This window comes from Halictus rubicundus, chromosome 6, assembly GCF_050948215.1.
Source record: "Halictus rubicundus isolate RS-2024b chromosome 6, iyHalRubi1_principal, whole genome shotgun sequence".
NCBI lineage: Eukaryota > Metazoa > Arthropoda > Insecta > Hymenoptera > Halictidae > Halictus > Halictus rubicundus.
This window is the reverse complement of record NC_135154.1, coordinates 5,985,990-6,002,545: the sequence shown is the minus strand read 5'-3', so window position 1 is coordinate 6,002,545 and position 16,556 is coordinate 5,985,990. Positions and strand designations below refer to the sequence as shown.

At 30.9% G+C, this 16,556-nt stretch overlaps 4 protein-coding genes across 10 annotated transcripts; 1 reads left to right on the top strand and 3 right to left on the bottom strand.

Moving 5' to 3' along the window:
- Window positions 1–46: 46 nt before the first annotated feature.
- Sobp (Sine oculis-binding protein) lies at window positions 47–5,387 on the bottom strand. 4 transcript variants are annotated; one of them, XM_076789602.1, is made up of 5 exons: window positions 4,797–5,387; window positions 3,962–4,152; window positions 2,057–2,417; window positions 1,773–1,984; window positions 51–1,687 (listed from the first exon to the last, which is right to left on the bottom strand). In XM_076789602.1, the coding sequence occupies exons 2-5, from the start codon at window positions 4,115–4,117 to the stop codon at window positions 374–376; spliced, it is 2,043 nt and encodes a 680-aa protein (XP_076645717.1). In that variant the 5' UTR covers window positions 4,118–4,152; window positions 4,797–5,387; the 3' UTR covers window positions 51–373. The 4 variants fall into 4 exon arrangements, with proteins under 4 accessions (XP_076645719.1, XP_076645717.1, XP_076645718.1 ...); XM_076789603.1 differs by having other exon boundaries at window positions 3,962–4,124; XM_076789604.1 differs by lacking the exons at window positions 3,962–4,152; window positions 4,797–5,387 and adding an exon at window positions 3,725–3,769 and having other exon boundaries at window positions 47–1,687.
- Window positions 5,388–6,914: 1,527 nt separating this feature from the next.
- LOC143355095 (golgin-45) lies at window positions 6,915–10,725 on the bottom strand. Of its 3 annotated transcripts, none has more exons than XR_013082446.1 (7): window positions 10,528–10,725; window positions 9,617–10,161; window positions 9,092–9,291; window positions 8,863–8,991; window positions 8,481–8,706; window positions 7,101–8,383; window positions 6,915–7,056 (listed from the first exon to the last, which is right to left on the bottom strand). XR_013082446.1 is itself a non-coding variant. In XM_076789605.1 (6 exons), the coding sequence occupies exons 1-6, from the start codon at window positions 10,577–10,579 to the stop codon at window positions 8,222–8,224; spliced, it is 1,314 nt and encodes a 437-aa protein (XP_076645720.1). In that variant the 5' UTR covers window positions 10,580–10,725; the 3' UTR covers window positions 6,915–8,221. The 3 variants fall into 3 exon arrangements, 1 of the variants encoding a protein (XP_076645720.1); XR_013082447.1 differs by having other exon boundaries at window positions 10,609–10,725; XM_076789605.1 differs by having other exon boundaries at window positions 6,915–8,383.
- Window positions 10,726–11,428: 703 nt separating this feature from the next.
- Window positions 11,429–14,307, top strand: LOC143355093 (ribonuclease H2 subunit B). 2 transcript variants are annotated; one of them, XM_076789599.1, is made up of 6 exons: window positions 11,429–12,025; window positions 12,200–12,438; window positions 12,582–12,867; window positions 12,993–13,210; window positions 13,280–13,373; window positions 13,754–14,307. In XM_076789599.1, the coding sequence occupies exons 1-5, from the start codon at window positions 11,938–11,940 to the stop codon at window positions 13,370–13,372; spliced, it is 924 nt and encodes a 307-aa protein (XP_076645714.1). In that variant the 5' UTR covers window positions 11,429–11,937; the 3' UTR covers window position 13,373; window positions 13,754–14,307. The 2 variants fall into 2 exon arrangements, with proteins under 2 accessions (XP_076645714.1, XP_076645713.1); XM_076789598.1 differs by having other exon boundaries at window positions 11,432–12,025; window positions 13,280–14,307.
- Window positions 14,308–14,412: 105 nt separating this feature from the next.
- Bys (Bystin) lies at window positions 14,413–16,273 on the bottom strand. Its single transcript, XM_076789597.1, has 3 exons — window positions 16,036–16,273; window positions 14,822–15,747; window positions 14,413–14,747 (listed from the first exon to the last, which is right to left on the bottom strand). The coding sequence occupies exons 1-3, from the start codon at window positions 16,177–16,179 to the stop codon at window positions 14,519–14,521; spliced, it is 1,299 nt and encodes a 432-aa protein (XP_076645712.1). The 5' UTR covers window positions 16,180–16,273; the 3' UTR covers window positions 14,413–14,518.
- Between the last annotated feature and the right edge of the window lie 283 nt (window positions 16,274–16,556).

Genomic DNA, 16,556 nt, shown 5'->3' with positions numbered 1-16,556 from the left:
TATATAAAATTATAAAAAAATGAAACATTTGAATAAAACATTGTAAATTATTGAATAATTTACAATTTTATAGGATCTCAAAGAATTTTAGAGACTACATTGAAATAATAATTACAGTTTTACTAAATGAATATTGAATGTGTATAACATGTGTATATTTATGTGTAGTCAAAACAGTAGTAGTTTGAGACAATTGCTACAGTACTTATTGTTACAGCAGTATTTATGTAAAAGTACTTATATAAGAAATTAAACGCATTTAGTTGTCTTTATACAGTCAAATAGTAAAGGCAGATAATACCACCTTTAATTGATAAGGTTTTATTAATCTTCTTTACTTATTTTATAAATAATAAATTTTATTTTATCTGTCTTAAGTTGCTATAGATTTATTTCTTTTTTTCAATTGTTGCTCTTTATGTTCATAATTAATATTTTCATTTAAATGTTTCCTCTTCCTTGGCGGTTTTGCACTGCATTTAAATGGTTGTACATTATCGTTATTCTCATGGTTAATACTAGAAGAGGTCAATGAAACGCAAAGTTTTGTAGAAGTTGCATGCTGTGGTTCATCTGATACAAATATATTTGCATTTCTACATAAGTGTGATTCCTGAAGCATAGAACACTTATTTTCTATTGATTCGTTACATTTTTGATTTTTATATTCTGGGTCTATAGTATTTGTAGGTATTTTTTGTTCGCCAACTACTAGTTTATTAAGAATTGGAGTTGGTATAGGAACAGGAATAGGTATAGGTATGGGAACAGGGATAGGATACGGTACCAGAACTGTGACAGGAGGTAAAATACTAGAAGAGAGTGCATGCTGACCAGACGAATCAGCTTGATTAGATTGTAATGAGGGTGGTGTTCTTGAAGAATGATTAATTTGTTTTTTATATTTTGCTCGATTAAATTTGTTTGTGAGACATTTAGGCGACGTTGTTGCGTCATGCTCTGTTCTAGATGCAGATGTGTCTACAAACAGGTGCGGCGTACATACAATATTTTCTGTTGGAGTGTCTTTTTTCTCTTCTTGTAAAACTCTTATATCTTTTACATATATATTGTTTTTAAATAGTGTGTTATTATGTTCATGACTATGTGAATCACAATTAATAACATTTATCAGGCTACAATTCTTTGCAAAATTATTACAATTCACAGTGCTTTGTTGTGGACAATTTAGTGTACAATGATTTTGATTATCTAGAAGATGACAAAATTTCTTATCTTCATTTACCGAAGATTGTTTCTTATTTTGTTCATTAATATCGTTTTCGTTCATTCCTGTACCAACATTTTTTCTGTTTTCGTTATAATTAGTAGCTTTGGCACATAATTGGATGCAAAATGAATCTCTTTTTTTTATTGTTTTCCTAGAAGATTCTAACGATTTCTCAATTTCATTTTCTTCATTTTCCTTTGATTTGTCATGAGAAGATAAATCAAAAGTCGTATGTTCATCTGCTGCAAACGTACTCTCTGTGGAACTGCCTACTGGGGATTGACAATTTCGAAACCAAAGTTCTGGTGTTATTAAATTACTCTTTTCTGTATCGTGGTAGGAAACAGTATTTAAACCATGAAGCATTAAGTGAGTTTGTGTTTCATGGCAAAAAATATTCATTTTGTACTGATTTAAACATTTGTCGCTACAAAATTGAAGTTGACTTTCACCATCCTAAAAATCGTGCAATTAGTTAAAATCTAAGCATTATTTGTGGCGCAATAATTCTTTAAAATAATATATTCTTTAGTGTACATACTTGAAAGTCAACATAACTAATTGGATTCTTGATGTGTCTACACCAATCACAGGTTTTTGCTTGTTTAAAAACTGCACTTCTACCCGCGGTAAAACAAGCTTCGCTACAAAAATGTCCCACAGTATTTATTGAATTGCAAGAAAGAGAGTTTGTTCTTCCCGATTCACATGTTTCAGTAATTCGACCACACCAAGAACAGAACCTGTTATCACCTGTAAGACAGAAGAATATTAGAAGTAGCAGTATGTAATTAATTTCATACAATGTAATTATTTCTTTTTTACCTGAGCAAATAGAACTTGAGAAATTATTATAAGAGAGATTATTCGTAAAATCAGCCGTTCCTTTTTTTAGCGGTAGTACAGATGATGGTATTTGTTCTCTCGTGCTTATTAAATTGTTTGTAGAATATTGTAATGATACATTTGGATCATTAGATGGTAAGTTGGTACCATTAAATGATCGTGGTGATTTTGGTCTTTCTCCATTTGAAATAAAGTTCGGCTTTATTTGAAGTATTTGATTATTTTTTGTATGAGGTACAGACGAAAAATGATCTAAATTTAAACTTCTTGTACAATCGCTATCCACCTTGTTATAACCATACCATCCCAGCAACTCACTCATCGTAACCGCTGCATATTCCTGAGATAACATGCAACATAAATTATTGCACATAATTTATTGAATAGAAATAAATAATTAATATTTTAAAAGAAATAAATATTGAATATTTTATGTTAACATTTAATTAACTATATCGTTCTACTTAATATATTTCTTCAACAAAATTTTTATAGTATTGTGAAAGTAGCATATCAAATTTGAAAAAATTTATTCTTATAATAATGGTAAAAATTTTAATAGTAAAAAATGCTCAATAAGGACTAGACTATTTTCGTCTACTACCAAAAATTTATAATTGTTTTCTATTTTACACCGTGAAAATTAGAAATTCAATTCATTTGTAAAATCCAACGGTATTCATTATAACGAAGAATGATCCGGTAGTGTTGTGTTGCTGCCTATTATGATTCTAAATAAATCAAGCGGGAAAGAGTAATTTGAAACTCGTTGCTTCTATTACATCGTCCGTATACCGCGTGCAAGAAATTTCACAAAATATTGTATATAAGAGATTATTAACAGTTTAATAACATAAACTTGTTATTTTTATTGTATTTTAATTGTAAAAATATATATCTGAGTTTGCAAGAAATGGTGTTCGTAAAAATTTGTTTATAAAATTTAAGTAAGAATTTGCGTGAGAAAATATAAAAATTTAAATAAGCAAAAAAAGTTTTCAACGGAAACTGATAACAAATGAAATTGGATAGTCGCATCAATTACAATGGAATATGGCTCAATGGATTAAGTTACACTTAAATAGTATAAAGGCTATACTGCTCTCATATTACTCGTATGGAAATGGAAATTTTTTTACTTCCTCACATTTTTTAGATACCGTCATTACTTTTTTCAGATAAAAAATTCTTGTTCCGCATAAAACCAAAATAAACAATGCACTTTACTACAAAAAATTGTTTGTTTAATCCATATGTTATAAATGTGAATTATGATAATTAATTTGTTTAACACGTCTGAATTTATTAGTGGAATAATTCAAAATATAATAAATACGTACGTACGTACATATGTAAGTTGTATACGTGGATGTAATAAGAGTTTACATGATGATTAATTAATGCAGTACTAATTAAACTCAGGTATTGTTATTATATAAAGACATTTATCATCAAATAATTATTGTGAGATGTTAGTCCCAATTTATATTGAAATTTATAGAATAGAAGACATATGATTAAAATTTAGTCCAACATAAACTGAAAGTTTCATACGAGGCAGGTTCTATTATTTTTGTGCAAATAAACATTGAAAATAAAACCATATTTATACGGGTAATTATTCGAAATATATTTAAGAATACATACTGTGTGCTGAAAAAAACAATAGACTTTTCATTGTAGTCTATGCAATTTTATAAATATTACAAAATTTTTTAGTTGTTGACTAATTCCTCATGAGCGCATCTTTGCAATCTCAATAATAGTAAAGTAAAAATATTAGGAACCCGTCATACCCCGTTGGACGGGTCCCGTGAACCTAATCAAAATTATTGAAAGAAATCGAAAATAACTAAAATGCATACATATAAATATATATTTTACCTGAATTTCATCAGTAATTTGTTCCTCTTTAATCTTAATCGGTGTCGAAGTCTGTCCGAGCAAATGATTTTCTCCATGATCCTCTGACTGTGTTGAAATTTTCTCCGCGTTTTTTTTAAGCTTATTTGTAGGCGAGTTAACCGATTTATTGTCCATTTCACACCTGAATTCTCAATTAACCTTTAGTAAAACTTCAGGTAGATTAATTTTATTATTTGCCGTAAAAAACCACGCGAGAAATCGACCTAAAGTGTTTCTTCTTTTATGCCCGTAGTTAAATTAATGATAAATAGTATTTATTCTACTAATGCCTACGAAACACGTATGTATACATACGCGTATATGCACTGGTTGCGCTTCTCCTTAACGTTGTTCTAAATTGAATGAATGGCTATTACTAGTAAGCTGCAAATGTTATGCACATGTGAATTTACGAGAGGAGAAGAAAAATAAAACCCTCAGTGATACTGTTATTGATTCTGATTCTTAGATATTATTAATTCTGAATTTTATTCTAAAAGTTGCAAACGTCGTAAAAATCAAATGGAGCCTATTGAGAGAGTAACAATAGTCAATGATTTCGCAAAATAACGCAGAAAATTTATTGCCTGCATTATTACCGCAATTTTACTCTATACGATCTATTTGAGCAACAAAGAAGAATAGTAAAAATGCTTTCCCACTTGAAATAGGTATAAATATTCGAGTAGGTAATACCGAGCCATCAAGCTGTGCCTAATCAAATTTCACAGATATTTTTAGGCTACTAAGGTAACACAACTTGCGTGAAAATAGATCACATAAATAACTCTGTCTAGTATCTACTCCTTCTCACCGGATGAACAAGAAAATTTCTTTTTCTTTAGAATTGAAATTTCACTATTCGATCGATCACTCAGCGATCGAGAACGCGTCAATCCGTTGTCAATGTATTAATCAATTTACAATATCGATATCCTCGGCGTTGGTTTAATGTTTACAGTTTATTTTTCAATTAACATAACTCGCGACACTGGAGGGACCAAAAGTACACAGAAAATCGTAAATGTCTCTTTAGAAGTGCGGTTTTGGTTCGCGTATCACGTGGTGCGATTTTCTCACGTACACCGAGGTATTAGACTTTCGATCAACTTTGATTATGCAGATTCGATTTCGACGCACGGAGGAAAAAGAAAATGTGACGAGTTCGGCGAGCAAGTAATCTGGGTTTTTACTTGCGCATTTATTTCAACGACCGCGATGACTCGTAACACCAACTTTTTCGAAGGCTTAGAGACGAATTCCCGAGGAAGACTGGCGGTAGGTTCACGGGTATAAAAATATCCGAGTTTGCTACGTTTCAAACTTGTTCGTGTGCTCGTCTAAAGTCGGAGCTGATAAAAACTGACATGTTACACCTTCGAGCGCTGAAAGTAGACTAAACGCGAATTCTCGTGGCTCGTAAAATTGAACGCTGTTCCCCGCACAACAGTTTCACATTCCTCTAATCGCGAAACATTCAAGGTACTTGTTTCACAGGGTTTCGTATAATCGAAATTAATGAATATTTCTATTTTATTTATACATCAAAAGACCGGAAGATGAGCTCTTAACAATAATATTTAGTTAGACCTCCTCTAGCTTTATGTCATGCTGTGCACTATATTTTCACTTATTTTAAAAGTTCTTAACACTAGGCTTACGGGACCCGTCAAAATAACGGGTTCTAATATTTTTAATTTACCATTATTGAGATTGTGAAGATCCATCTACGTGGAATTACTCAACAAACTTATTTCCTTAGGTACATATTATTTAAAAAATGGCTGAAAACTTGGATAGACACATTCTTCTTCTTTTTATAAAGTAATGTAAAATACTCACTTTTAATGCTCCGTAAGCCTAGTGTTAATATTAAAAAGCATATAAGAGCTATGCTACGCAAAGCGATCACACTTTACTCACAAAAAATCACAGATTTTGATCAAATTACTCGAGCTCGCGAAAGTCACGGAGACTGCGGTGCATCAGGTGCGTCATTTGTGTAGAACACTTCATAAAATACACTTTGTTTTCCGTGTGGACAATTAAACGCAGGAAGGGCTTATTACTTTTTAGTTTGAAACCGCAATTAAGCAATTATATATTCCTCCGAGCAAGGAGACGTTAGCAGGTATTTATTACAGATAATTACTTACTCGGATTGGTTTTTCTAGGCGTATGGACCGAAGGGTAGCTGATGTGCAGCGACTCGTTGGAACGTAGGTCATTCGGAGCAATACAAGCCTGTAATTTTGACAATTATGCGTGTCACATTAAAAAACTTGCAAAATATGAGAGCAGTCACTCCGAAGGTGTTGCAGACAAAATTTCAAACCGATAAATTCTGCACTGACCTTTCGAGGTCAAAGGGTTCGAAATACTATACCGGGTGTCTATTTGAAAACTCCACGTCCAATTATCTTTAAAACAACGCATTGTAGGAAAAAATGTTTGAAACAAAACATTGTTTGTTTGTTACGATTGATTTTGCAAGAATGACATTTAAAGAACAAAATTAGGTTTTTATATTTGATAATTTTCCTGTATTTATTTATGGTGCAAGTCTTAATTAGTTTTGTGTAACGGATAATATATTCATAAAACCAGTGGTGAGATTTAAAAAATTTAATAACCGGTTCAAACTCTGGCGCTTTCTCTTCGGGAGAAAACATATATAACATATTTTATGGTCTTTCTGTTGAAAGAAAATAACCGAAATTATAATAGTTGGTCCACTCCATTGTATGGTTATTTTTTACATATTTTTGTGAACCATTGTATGTATGTGGGGTCTTCCATATTATATTCTGGTATGTTTAAAATAATGCTTGGAATTTTTATAACTATTTTTATTGAACATGTGTACAGTTGAAACTGATAGGAAACGCCTGCATAAACAAAATTGATTTTGTTCGTAAGAAATACTCATTGGTGAAGAGTTTTACTCGTAGCTTTTATTTCACCCAGTCGTGCAATTTCATACAATTGAATGTCAAGTCTTGTCTCATACAGTAGAACTCCATTTAGCTAACCAAGGTCATGCTCGGTTACAAGTGTATATGAATTCATCGAAACTGATAAATATAGTTAAAGAGGGGAATTAGTGAGTTCGTATTACATAAACTATCCAGGTATAAATGGAATTCTACTGCACCTAGTTTGAGATTTTCAAAGTTTCTCGACCGATGATACACTACAAACTAAGATTGTAAGATCTTTGAATCACATTTTACGAAAGTGCATACTTTGGCGGAGTAGTTGAGCGCATGTTGGTGTCGTTACGTTCCTATTCTTAATTGATGTGAACTAACACCATCAATAAAATGTACAATTTCTAAAGTATTTCTAACATACTCGATATAAAATAAAATTGAACAAATTCTATTTGTACAGATGGTCTTGATATTCTTCTCTTCAAATGATTAACGCTTGAGGTCGCAATACACACTCAGAGTCCTCAGGTCATCACTTATGATACGTACCTAATTGTAAATATGAACTACATTTTAAAAATAAATAGCGACTTTCGAGGTATCAGATATTTAACTGATATCCAAAAGCATTTGTTTTCGTTTTTACCAAGATTATACGTAAAGTCCATTCGCCTGTGTGTGAAGAATGCATGTAAGCGATACACAATTCTAATGGTTATTCATTTGGATAACAGCTATTTATCTATCTTATACTAAATTAAAAAAAGTTCGGAAAGAAAAAGAAATCTATTGCAGCATTATACTAAACTTTAGAAGATTAATAGTAAAACTGTACTCCTTATAATAGTAATATAATATCTTAAATGTAAACACTTTGGTTCAGGTTAAATTCAAATTTCAGAAAATATACAAATTTTAATTATGCTCCGTTTTTCGAAAGAAGATACCTGAAGTCAGAAATGTTGTACATCCCATTCCCATTACTTCAAATTTATAACATAGATATTTTCTTTCTAAAAGCAGATCATAAATATTATTCTCAAATGATAGTTACCAACTAAAATTTTCATACAACCACGATTTAACAAGTAATCTGCTTTGAATGATTACGTACGGACATTAAGCGTAATTTTTTTATTGTCAGTCAATATTACTAGTATTATTAAACCAATAAGTCTAAATATAAAAATAATATAGCATATTTAAAACATTTAAATATATATCTACATATATATACTTAAAAAAAGATACATAAATATTAATAACCATTTAAATAAATTGTGTTAATATATTGAAATAAAAGATTTTAAATTTGTTTGATTTCACCACTGCAATGAGGACAACAAGTTATATTTGAGTCATTTCGTGGAAGAAATATTTGGCCACCAAGTGCAACAGCAGCGCCCATCACTGCGCTACACGCGACATCTTGCCTTCCAGACATAAGCAACTTTGGACTCATGAGTAGCTATAAATAAATATACGAAACAGAATAGAAAGACGTTGACAACAAAATTAATTATCGATAATGTACACAACTTGGATTAAAGTAAGAAAAAACTTACTTTCTCCGCAGTCTTTTCAGCAAGTGTTTTCATGTCTAAACCTGTTGTATTAATTTCTCTTTGTAAATGAATGTTTTCTACGCCACTTAACAACTGAACTTTCAAAATTTCTGCTAGCTGACAGCATCCTTGTGCTAAATCAATAATATTTGTACTCGGTAACTCGTGCCTTTTAGATGAAGCGGCACCAACGGGATCGAAGTTTTCACGAAGAATACTGAGCGTCCTAAAATAAATAAACATAGGTATTTTACACTCTACATTCGACCAAAAAATAACTCCTGCAATGAAATGTCTGATCGGGACGGGTCGAGAATTTTATTCTCTATATTTAACTTACTAAAGTATAACAATTAAAAAAATGTATACAATATATTCATACCTATACGTTTTAAGAGATATGTCGCGAACGTGATTACGATCTTCTAAAAGCCTCTTTGTTGCTTCTTGGAGATCTGTTGTTCTTTGACAGAGAGCTGCTTTCCATTTTGCAAGTTCCTCCACCATTAAGCTATAACAATTTTAAAACCTTAGCTAATTTTCTGTATATATATGTATATAAATAGAATGCCATGAAAATTTTTCATATCTGTTCAATAATTTTCCTTTACCTACTGGCAAAGAATTTACTTCTCCAAACTTCACATTGTCCAGCCAACCACTCCGTTTGTTCCTGATGAGTCGTAAGGTGTTGAGCGGAATCTAAAAGGGCGCTAGCAAGTTGTAATTTATCTTCTGTTAACAAATGAACCTTTGTTTCAAGATCTTCACCTACAGCAGCCACTAATAAGTTCTTCAATTCTCCGTTCACCTAATTAAATAAATTATAATATATATTTCAATTTACTTCCATTTCCTTTGTATATTCAATTGTATATACAATTTGTATTTTTGTGAACGTGTTAAACATTTTACTTTAAATATAGTGCACGTGAAAGAAAGGTTTCATCACGATGTGAAAAATTAAAATTATTGACTATGTAATTTAGAGTAAGCTCTAGCTTCAATAATTTCTTTTAATTTTAAAATAAATTTAGACTTTGTAGGTTGCTAACTTGATTACAATATTTTTGATTAGTGTATTGTTTGATTTAACTCGATGTTGTAAATATATACAGAAATCATTTTACAAATACCTGTGCTTGAAATTTTAATTGATTTTCTAGTTGACTATTTTCTTCTTTGAGTTTTTTTATTTCTGTTTCATACGCTTTTTTCTCTTTTAGCCATTCGCTTTCTATAGGTTTATTTTCCATTGATTTGATTATCTCACTAGCTGGAACTTCTATTTCATGAATCTTCATTGCAGCTACTTGAGAAACTGCCATGTTCATGTTTAAACTGCTTTTTTGGAATTTTTTACATTTTTTGTCATGTGGAATGATTGGATTAACTGCAGCTTTATATGGTTCGTAAGGAACAAATTTTGGTTCCTTGGATTTTAGTGAATTTAAAATATGTTTTTCATCTTTAACATTAGAAATATGTTTTGGTACTAAATTTATAATTGGACCATTTGGTGTAACTGGCGGAATGGAACTTAATTGTTTCAAATTTGTTGGACGATAAATCAAAGCATCACCAAGACGACATTTTGTTTGCTTCACCTCAATTTTATCCACTGTCACATTTTCCATACCATCGCCTTGCGTACGTCCAACACAACGCATTGCTTGCACATCTTGAATAATAATTATAAGATATTAACATATAATATTCAATACAAACATATCAATGACATTAAATTCATCATTATTAATAAATATTATTTCTAACATTTTTCTAATAATCGATGTTTGTTCAAAATATTGCGATGCTTTTACACCATTACACCAGAAAACTTCGAATACATTACTAAATATGTGTTTATTCTACCACTGATAATATTTCTTTTGCAGTCAACTTTGAATAAAAATGTTTCAAACATTTTTAGTGTCATTTCTTCTAAATATTTGTAATGTTTTACTTACAACTGTTTATTACTAAAACATTTATATTAAACACAGATGTTTACAAAAGTGGATCATAAAACAGTATGTAATCTAACCTTGTGTTTTAATTTGTGCTTCATCCTTCGAAGAATTTAAAGCAGTTGCCATTTTGTGTCGTATTGGTTATATGTACTTACTTTTAATTGTTTTCCTTGTAAGGATAAAATGAAAAATTATATACTACTTCTTGAGCATTATTACTTAAGTGTTATTTAATTGATATCGTCTGATGCAAGTAACCCAACATGACTGACAATGCCAGACAATGCGTTATAACGTCAGGAGGGCGCTTAGTGTCCAATCACGAACCATAGACGAGGCTCATCTGCACATAGACTAAGTTTGCGCTCCAACTTCCAAGTCGGTAAAGTAGTTAATTTTATGCCATAAAAATTTCCAAGTTGTTAAATCTAGTCTTGTATGTCCTCTATGATTTTACATCTTCAACTTTTTAAATAAATAACTCCGCTTTTGTAATGGACACGCCTGTGTCTCATGTATTACCCCTTATACCTCTTGAGACATTAAAATATTATGATATTGAAATGTTTGAATGTTAAAGAGCAAGCAAGCATGTATAATTCTCGGACTGTATACATATATTTTAAGTTCGTATATTGTAATCTGCGATCATAGTAAGTGTGCGATTCACTGTCCTGTGATGTTTGTAAGAAATATTGTATGTGCTTATTGCACTTTTCAAATAACAAACATAAGAACCAGAATATTTTAAATTCAGTTTTTTCTTATCAGAAAAGTATATGAAAGAAACGAAATTTATTGAACAACTTAATGTAAATTTCAACTGTGCATTTGTTTCCAATATATTTTACTACTAATAACTAATACAAGTAAATGATACGTACCAACTAAAACACACATAGTTTATTATGTTTGCTTACCGCAAATGAATAAAAACGAAAATATAATTTAAAAAATATTTTCTTTAAGGGTGCTCCAATATGTATATAATGATTAAAGTTCATCGATAAAGTATATACAGGAGATATCTTGCATGTGTTAAAGCAGGTTAAAGATATTTGACAAATTCAATATGTGTTTATCGATGGAAATTATAAGCATTGTAGTTTAAATCTTTCTCGCCAGAGTACGATTTTGGTACATTTTTCTTTTTCAAAAGATGGCTCGTTAGCGCGGCAACGCCTCTTCTCGGCCCAATTCTCCGATCATCGACCATTCACTGACGTTCGACCACACATCGAGATTTCAAATGTTATCCTCCACAACACTGGCGGCATGTCGCGTTTAACGTGTTTCATTTACATAAAAGAGAAACAGCCTGATATATTAAGATTAACGTGTAATAAAGAATTAAACGTTGCTTCTTTTACCAAAAATGGCTGATCTCTAAATTTGTTTTATATATACGTATTAATACATGGTGAAAATTGTATAGATAAGTAAATAACCTAACGTATTATCGATCGTGTAAAACGCGCGTAAATATGCCGCGTACCAAAGCATCACCAAAAAAGTGCGTCAAAACAACTAACTCATATCCAGGAACAAATACATGGGTTTTCCTTATGAAAGGTGTTTAAGTTGATAAAAATCATTTCTGCTTTCGAATTTTTGTATTATATGCTTGCCAATATTCTCATATTCACCGGTATTTACTAAGCTTCTTTGGCAGTTGTAAATTACATTTGCTTGCTTCAGTGCGTTTAATAAATTTCCTTTTTAATAAATTTACTTAATATATTATAGGTGATGGCTTAAACAATACAGATGGAGGTATACCCGATGTGATTAAATTGAGGCATCCAGCTACAAATCAACCTGCTATGTTCGTATTTAGTCCAGGCAATACGACAGTGCAAGAAGTTTTAACATTCGATGAAAATAAGAGATCGTGGTTTATAGATGATAACGTAAAGTCCGATGGGAAAATGCATTTATCTACCCCTATTGATCCAATATTTTTAGTATTACCATATTTGCGAAAGGTACGTTGACAATCATTTTTTAATGTTTCTCGCATTCTCGCTGTAAAAATGATTCGTGTTACTAAAATACAAGTGTAGAGTAATTGCTGTTACATGTTGTAATCTCAAGTCTTAATAATTTAGTTTAAACTTTATACTCACAGACTCTACAAGCACAACCGTTAGATCAATGTCTGTGGGACGAAGATTTTCCAGAGACATCTCGTCTATCTCAATGTCAGAACTTGAAGTTATCGTTAGTCGCTGATCGCAAAGGAGATGAATCATTGCAAGCTTACAAGTTTAATGAGGAAAAAACATTGACTTGGCTACAAAAAAAGGTGGAAAGAGTGATCGATGTATTAAAACAGAAGGGTATTCATGTATCGCAAGGTGCTATTAGTGCTACTTACATTAAAAGTGCTAAACTTGAAAGTGCTTCAGAAGCAGGTAAGAAACAATTTACATTTCATATGCTTTAATGTCGAAAGTAAATATATATATACTCTAAAGTCGTTTAATAAATATGACATTTGATTGTAAGCAATACATGTAACATTTAATTTCTCTTTTAGAATATTTAAGGTATGCTCATGGTATAGTATCGGAGTATCTCTCAGAGGACTTATCTAAAAAGTTAGCGCAACACTTAAATATATCAGATGAAACAGAAGGTAAGAAGCGAAAATTAAGCAGTCCTAATGAAAGCGAAGAAAAGAGGTCTAAGAAAGATACAACAGAAAATGAATCGATATTAAAACCAAAAGCTGCTGATTTATCCAAACCAGAGAAGGTAGTTCCTTTCATAGTTATGAATGTCTATAAGTGTACTATATACATGCTTATAATTCGATATTTGTAGGTTCAAAAACCTACTATTGGTAAAAAGGAGTTGGCCAGACAAAAAGCAGCAGCTGGATCCAAAAGTATTACCAGTTTCTTTAAAAAGAAATAAAGTATAAACAATTGTAAAAAGTAAACATTACAAATTTAAAATTTTGTGTATTGTAATGTGTATATATGATTTATCATAGGGATCTGTAACAATTGTTATTCAAGAATAGAGTCAAAATACTTTGTTAAAATCTAAAAACACGTCTAAATGCTATTTACAATAGAAAAACAATTTTTTTATACTTTATGCATAGACATTTTTATATTGCAATTTTTCTATATTTTAATATTGAAGGCATTTATTAAAAATAATTATTGTATTTAAATTTTACTTATAGGTAAAATATATTGCAATTTTAAATTTGTGAGAATACCTACAACATATATGTTAATTTTCTAATATGTCCCTTGACATTAAAATCGTACTGTTTATTCTTTATAGGTGCTGTTTGCTGTAAAAGTGGTATAAATCCGTTATAAAGCTGTAGAGATATTTTGACAATTACACGTCAACTCGAGACCGACATCATTATATTTTTATATTATTTATTATAATTATTAACTTTCCAGAAGTCGGATTTATATCACTTAAAAAATAAATGGCGCAGTTTGTTTTCCACAAACTAGTTTTAAATATTACGGCTGTTACTTTTTGTATATTTAGTGTTAAGTCTAAATGTTATTTAACTATACAAAATATTGGAAATAAAACTATAGAGAAGTGATTTTAACAAAATTTATAAGTTAATAATTTGTAACTTAACTATAGACTTCATACATTTAAAGAATGTTTTAATACATAGAACACAGTAAAATAAAGTTATGAATTATGTTCCATAATGTATTGATATAATTTTTTATTTAGTCAACCATCAATAAAATAAACAACTAAAATAAAGAAGATGCACAATGTTTGCGAAAAAACTAATTTCACAGATTTATTTCGTGTTAACAATGACTTTCATAGTTGTATGATAAATTTTTAAGTATATTTATGTTAATTAGATTATATTTGTATAAAACAACTTTTTACAAATTTTTCAATATGATTAAGTTTTATTTTATAACATTGAAAGAAGTGAAAGTTTTTTTTCACTCGCACAATCTGGTACATTCTATCTTCATGAATTCATGAAACGTACATTAGAATTTTTGCTTTGTATAAAATATGAATTTACACATTTCACAATACAAAGACCTTGATCTCTCAGCAAACCATTCGTTCTGGTATAGGTTCACCAACTTCCAAGTCCCTACATTTCGCATGTTGTAGTTCTCTTCGTACTTCAGGAGTGATTGTATGATGAGATTGTTTTTTTAATAATTCCAATAAAGCTTCTTTTTGTTCTGAGCTTATATCACTTTTATAACGTTGTACAAACGTTAATAATGCTTGATGCCACAAAACTGGTAATTCCCTAGGATCTCTCCTAAACCTACAAGTAAGTATTACTATCAAAATATAATAGTAATTAAAGAGATTATATAACTGAAAACAGATTAATGTTACCTCAAAAAATGAAATACGAGACCATCTGTGACTCTGTATGGAAGTGCATACTTTTTATCTAGAAATATCCTAAGGAAAATGCTATTTGCACCCGTGTAATCCATTTCTGCAATCTTTAATATTGCTGCTGAAGAATGTAGAATTGGTATTGAATTCTTGGCAATCACAGATCCAATAATTACAGCTTCTCTTAATGTACAGGTTCCAGATTCTAATAATGGGAGCAAAATCCCTTTCATAAAACCAGCAGGTTTAAATAATGCTTTTCGTAAGGCTTGATATAAATGAAAGTTTAATCTTTTATACTCTGCTAAATCATCTCTAATTCTGGGCAACAAGACCAAATTATAAAACCTTTGTGCCATCTTTTCTTTAAGATTAGATGCAAATATTCGAGTAGCTTGATACATTGCTGCTGCTGACCACTTTGGTGGATCTGTAATATACAGTATTTGTTCCCAGTTCCTTAAGGTAGGTACAATTTTAAATGCTTTAGGTAACTTTCCGCTACGATATTTTGTTAAAACATCTCGAACACCTTCATACATTGCTTTTACTCGTGGATCTAACTCTTGAATTTGCATAGAATCTGCTTCTGAAAATTGAGTTTCAATTTCTGTTTTCTTTTCTGTTAATTTTTCTAATATTATGTCAGCTAATGTTCTCATTGGTGCAGCATCCCTAGACATAAACATTTGTATAGCACGTTCATCTTCTTCATTAATTTCAATATTTTCATAAAACTGTGAATCGTTATGTTCAGTATCGCTAAGCTCTTCTTCTGTATCGCTGAATTCTGGGCCAAGTTTAACTATTGGTTTTCCTGTTGATTTTGACGTTTGTACTAGGCCATTCTCTTCCTCTATCTCAATTTGTTGTTGCCTAGCTTGTGATAAAATCCTCTTTGTAAGAGATGAATCCACACACTATAAAACATATATTTCAAATTTATATTAATGCCTTCAATATGTTTTGACGTTATTTAAAGACTAACAAATTTAATTTACTCCTCATCCGCCCCTCATTTTCGCAACTTAATGAGTCCCTCGTGTGTCAAATTGACATAATGGCAAAACATTAAATAAAACGGAACGATAAATAATTATCTTTGCTAATTATTTTATTGAGAATAAAGTAGATAATAGTTACACAAATACGTGTTAAGATAACATATGAAATCATTTTTTGCACTTTATAAAATTATAAAATCTAACCTTCTCATCATCATCATCTCGATTTCTGATCTTATGCCTATTTTTCGGTTTCACTGTTTTTTCTTCTTCTATTTGATCTCCTAATGCTATTTTTGGTTGTTTCGTTTCACCTTTGGAAACTTTCACTTTCTTCGCTTTTCCCATTTTCTTTATTTAAAATTGTTTTGAAGATTAACTCAAACATGTGATAAGTGGAAGCCAGTGGAAGCACGGTTACCACAGATGCACACAGCTGACCACAGCCTACATAGTCTATGTATATAGAGTAGGCTGCAATTTCAGCCGCTGCCAAAACGCGCGACAGTCACTAACTATACCACTATACACAGAGAGGAAATGAGAGTGCTCACGCCCGGGATTTTAGTGTCGCCGGTATAGTGCTGCCCCCTAGTCTAATTTTTAACCTGGACCAGAACCTGCATCCCAAATAATGCCAGAGTGGATGCTACTTCTATGAGCTATGATGCTACCTCTAAGAGGTTATTCTATCACAGACGAGGTATAGGAATAGACCAATCACC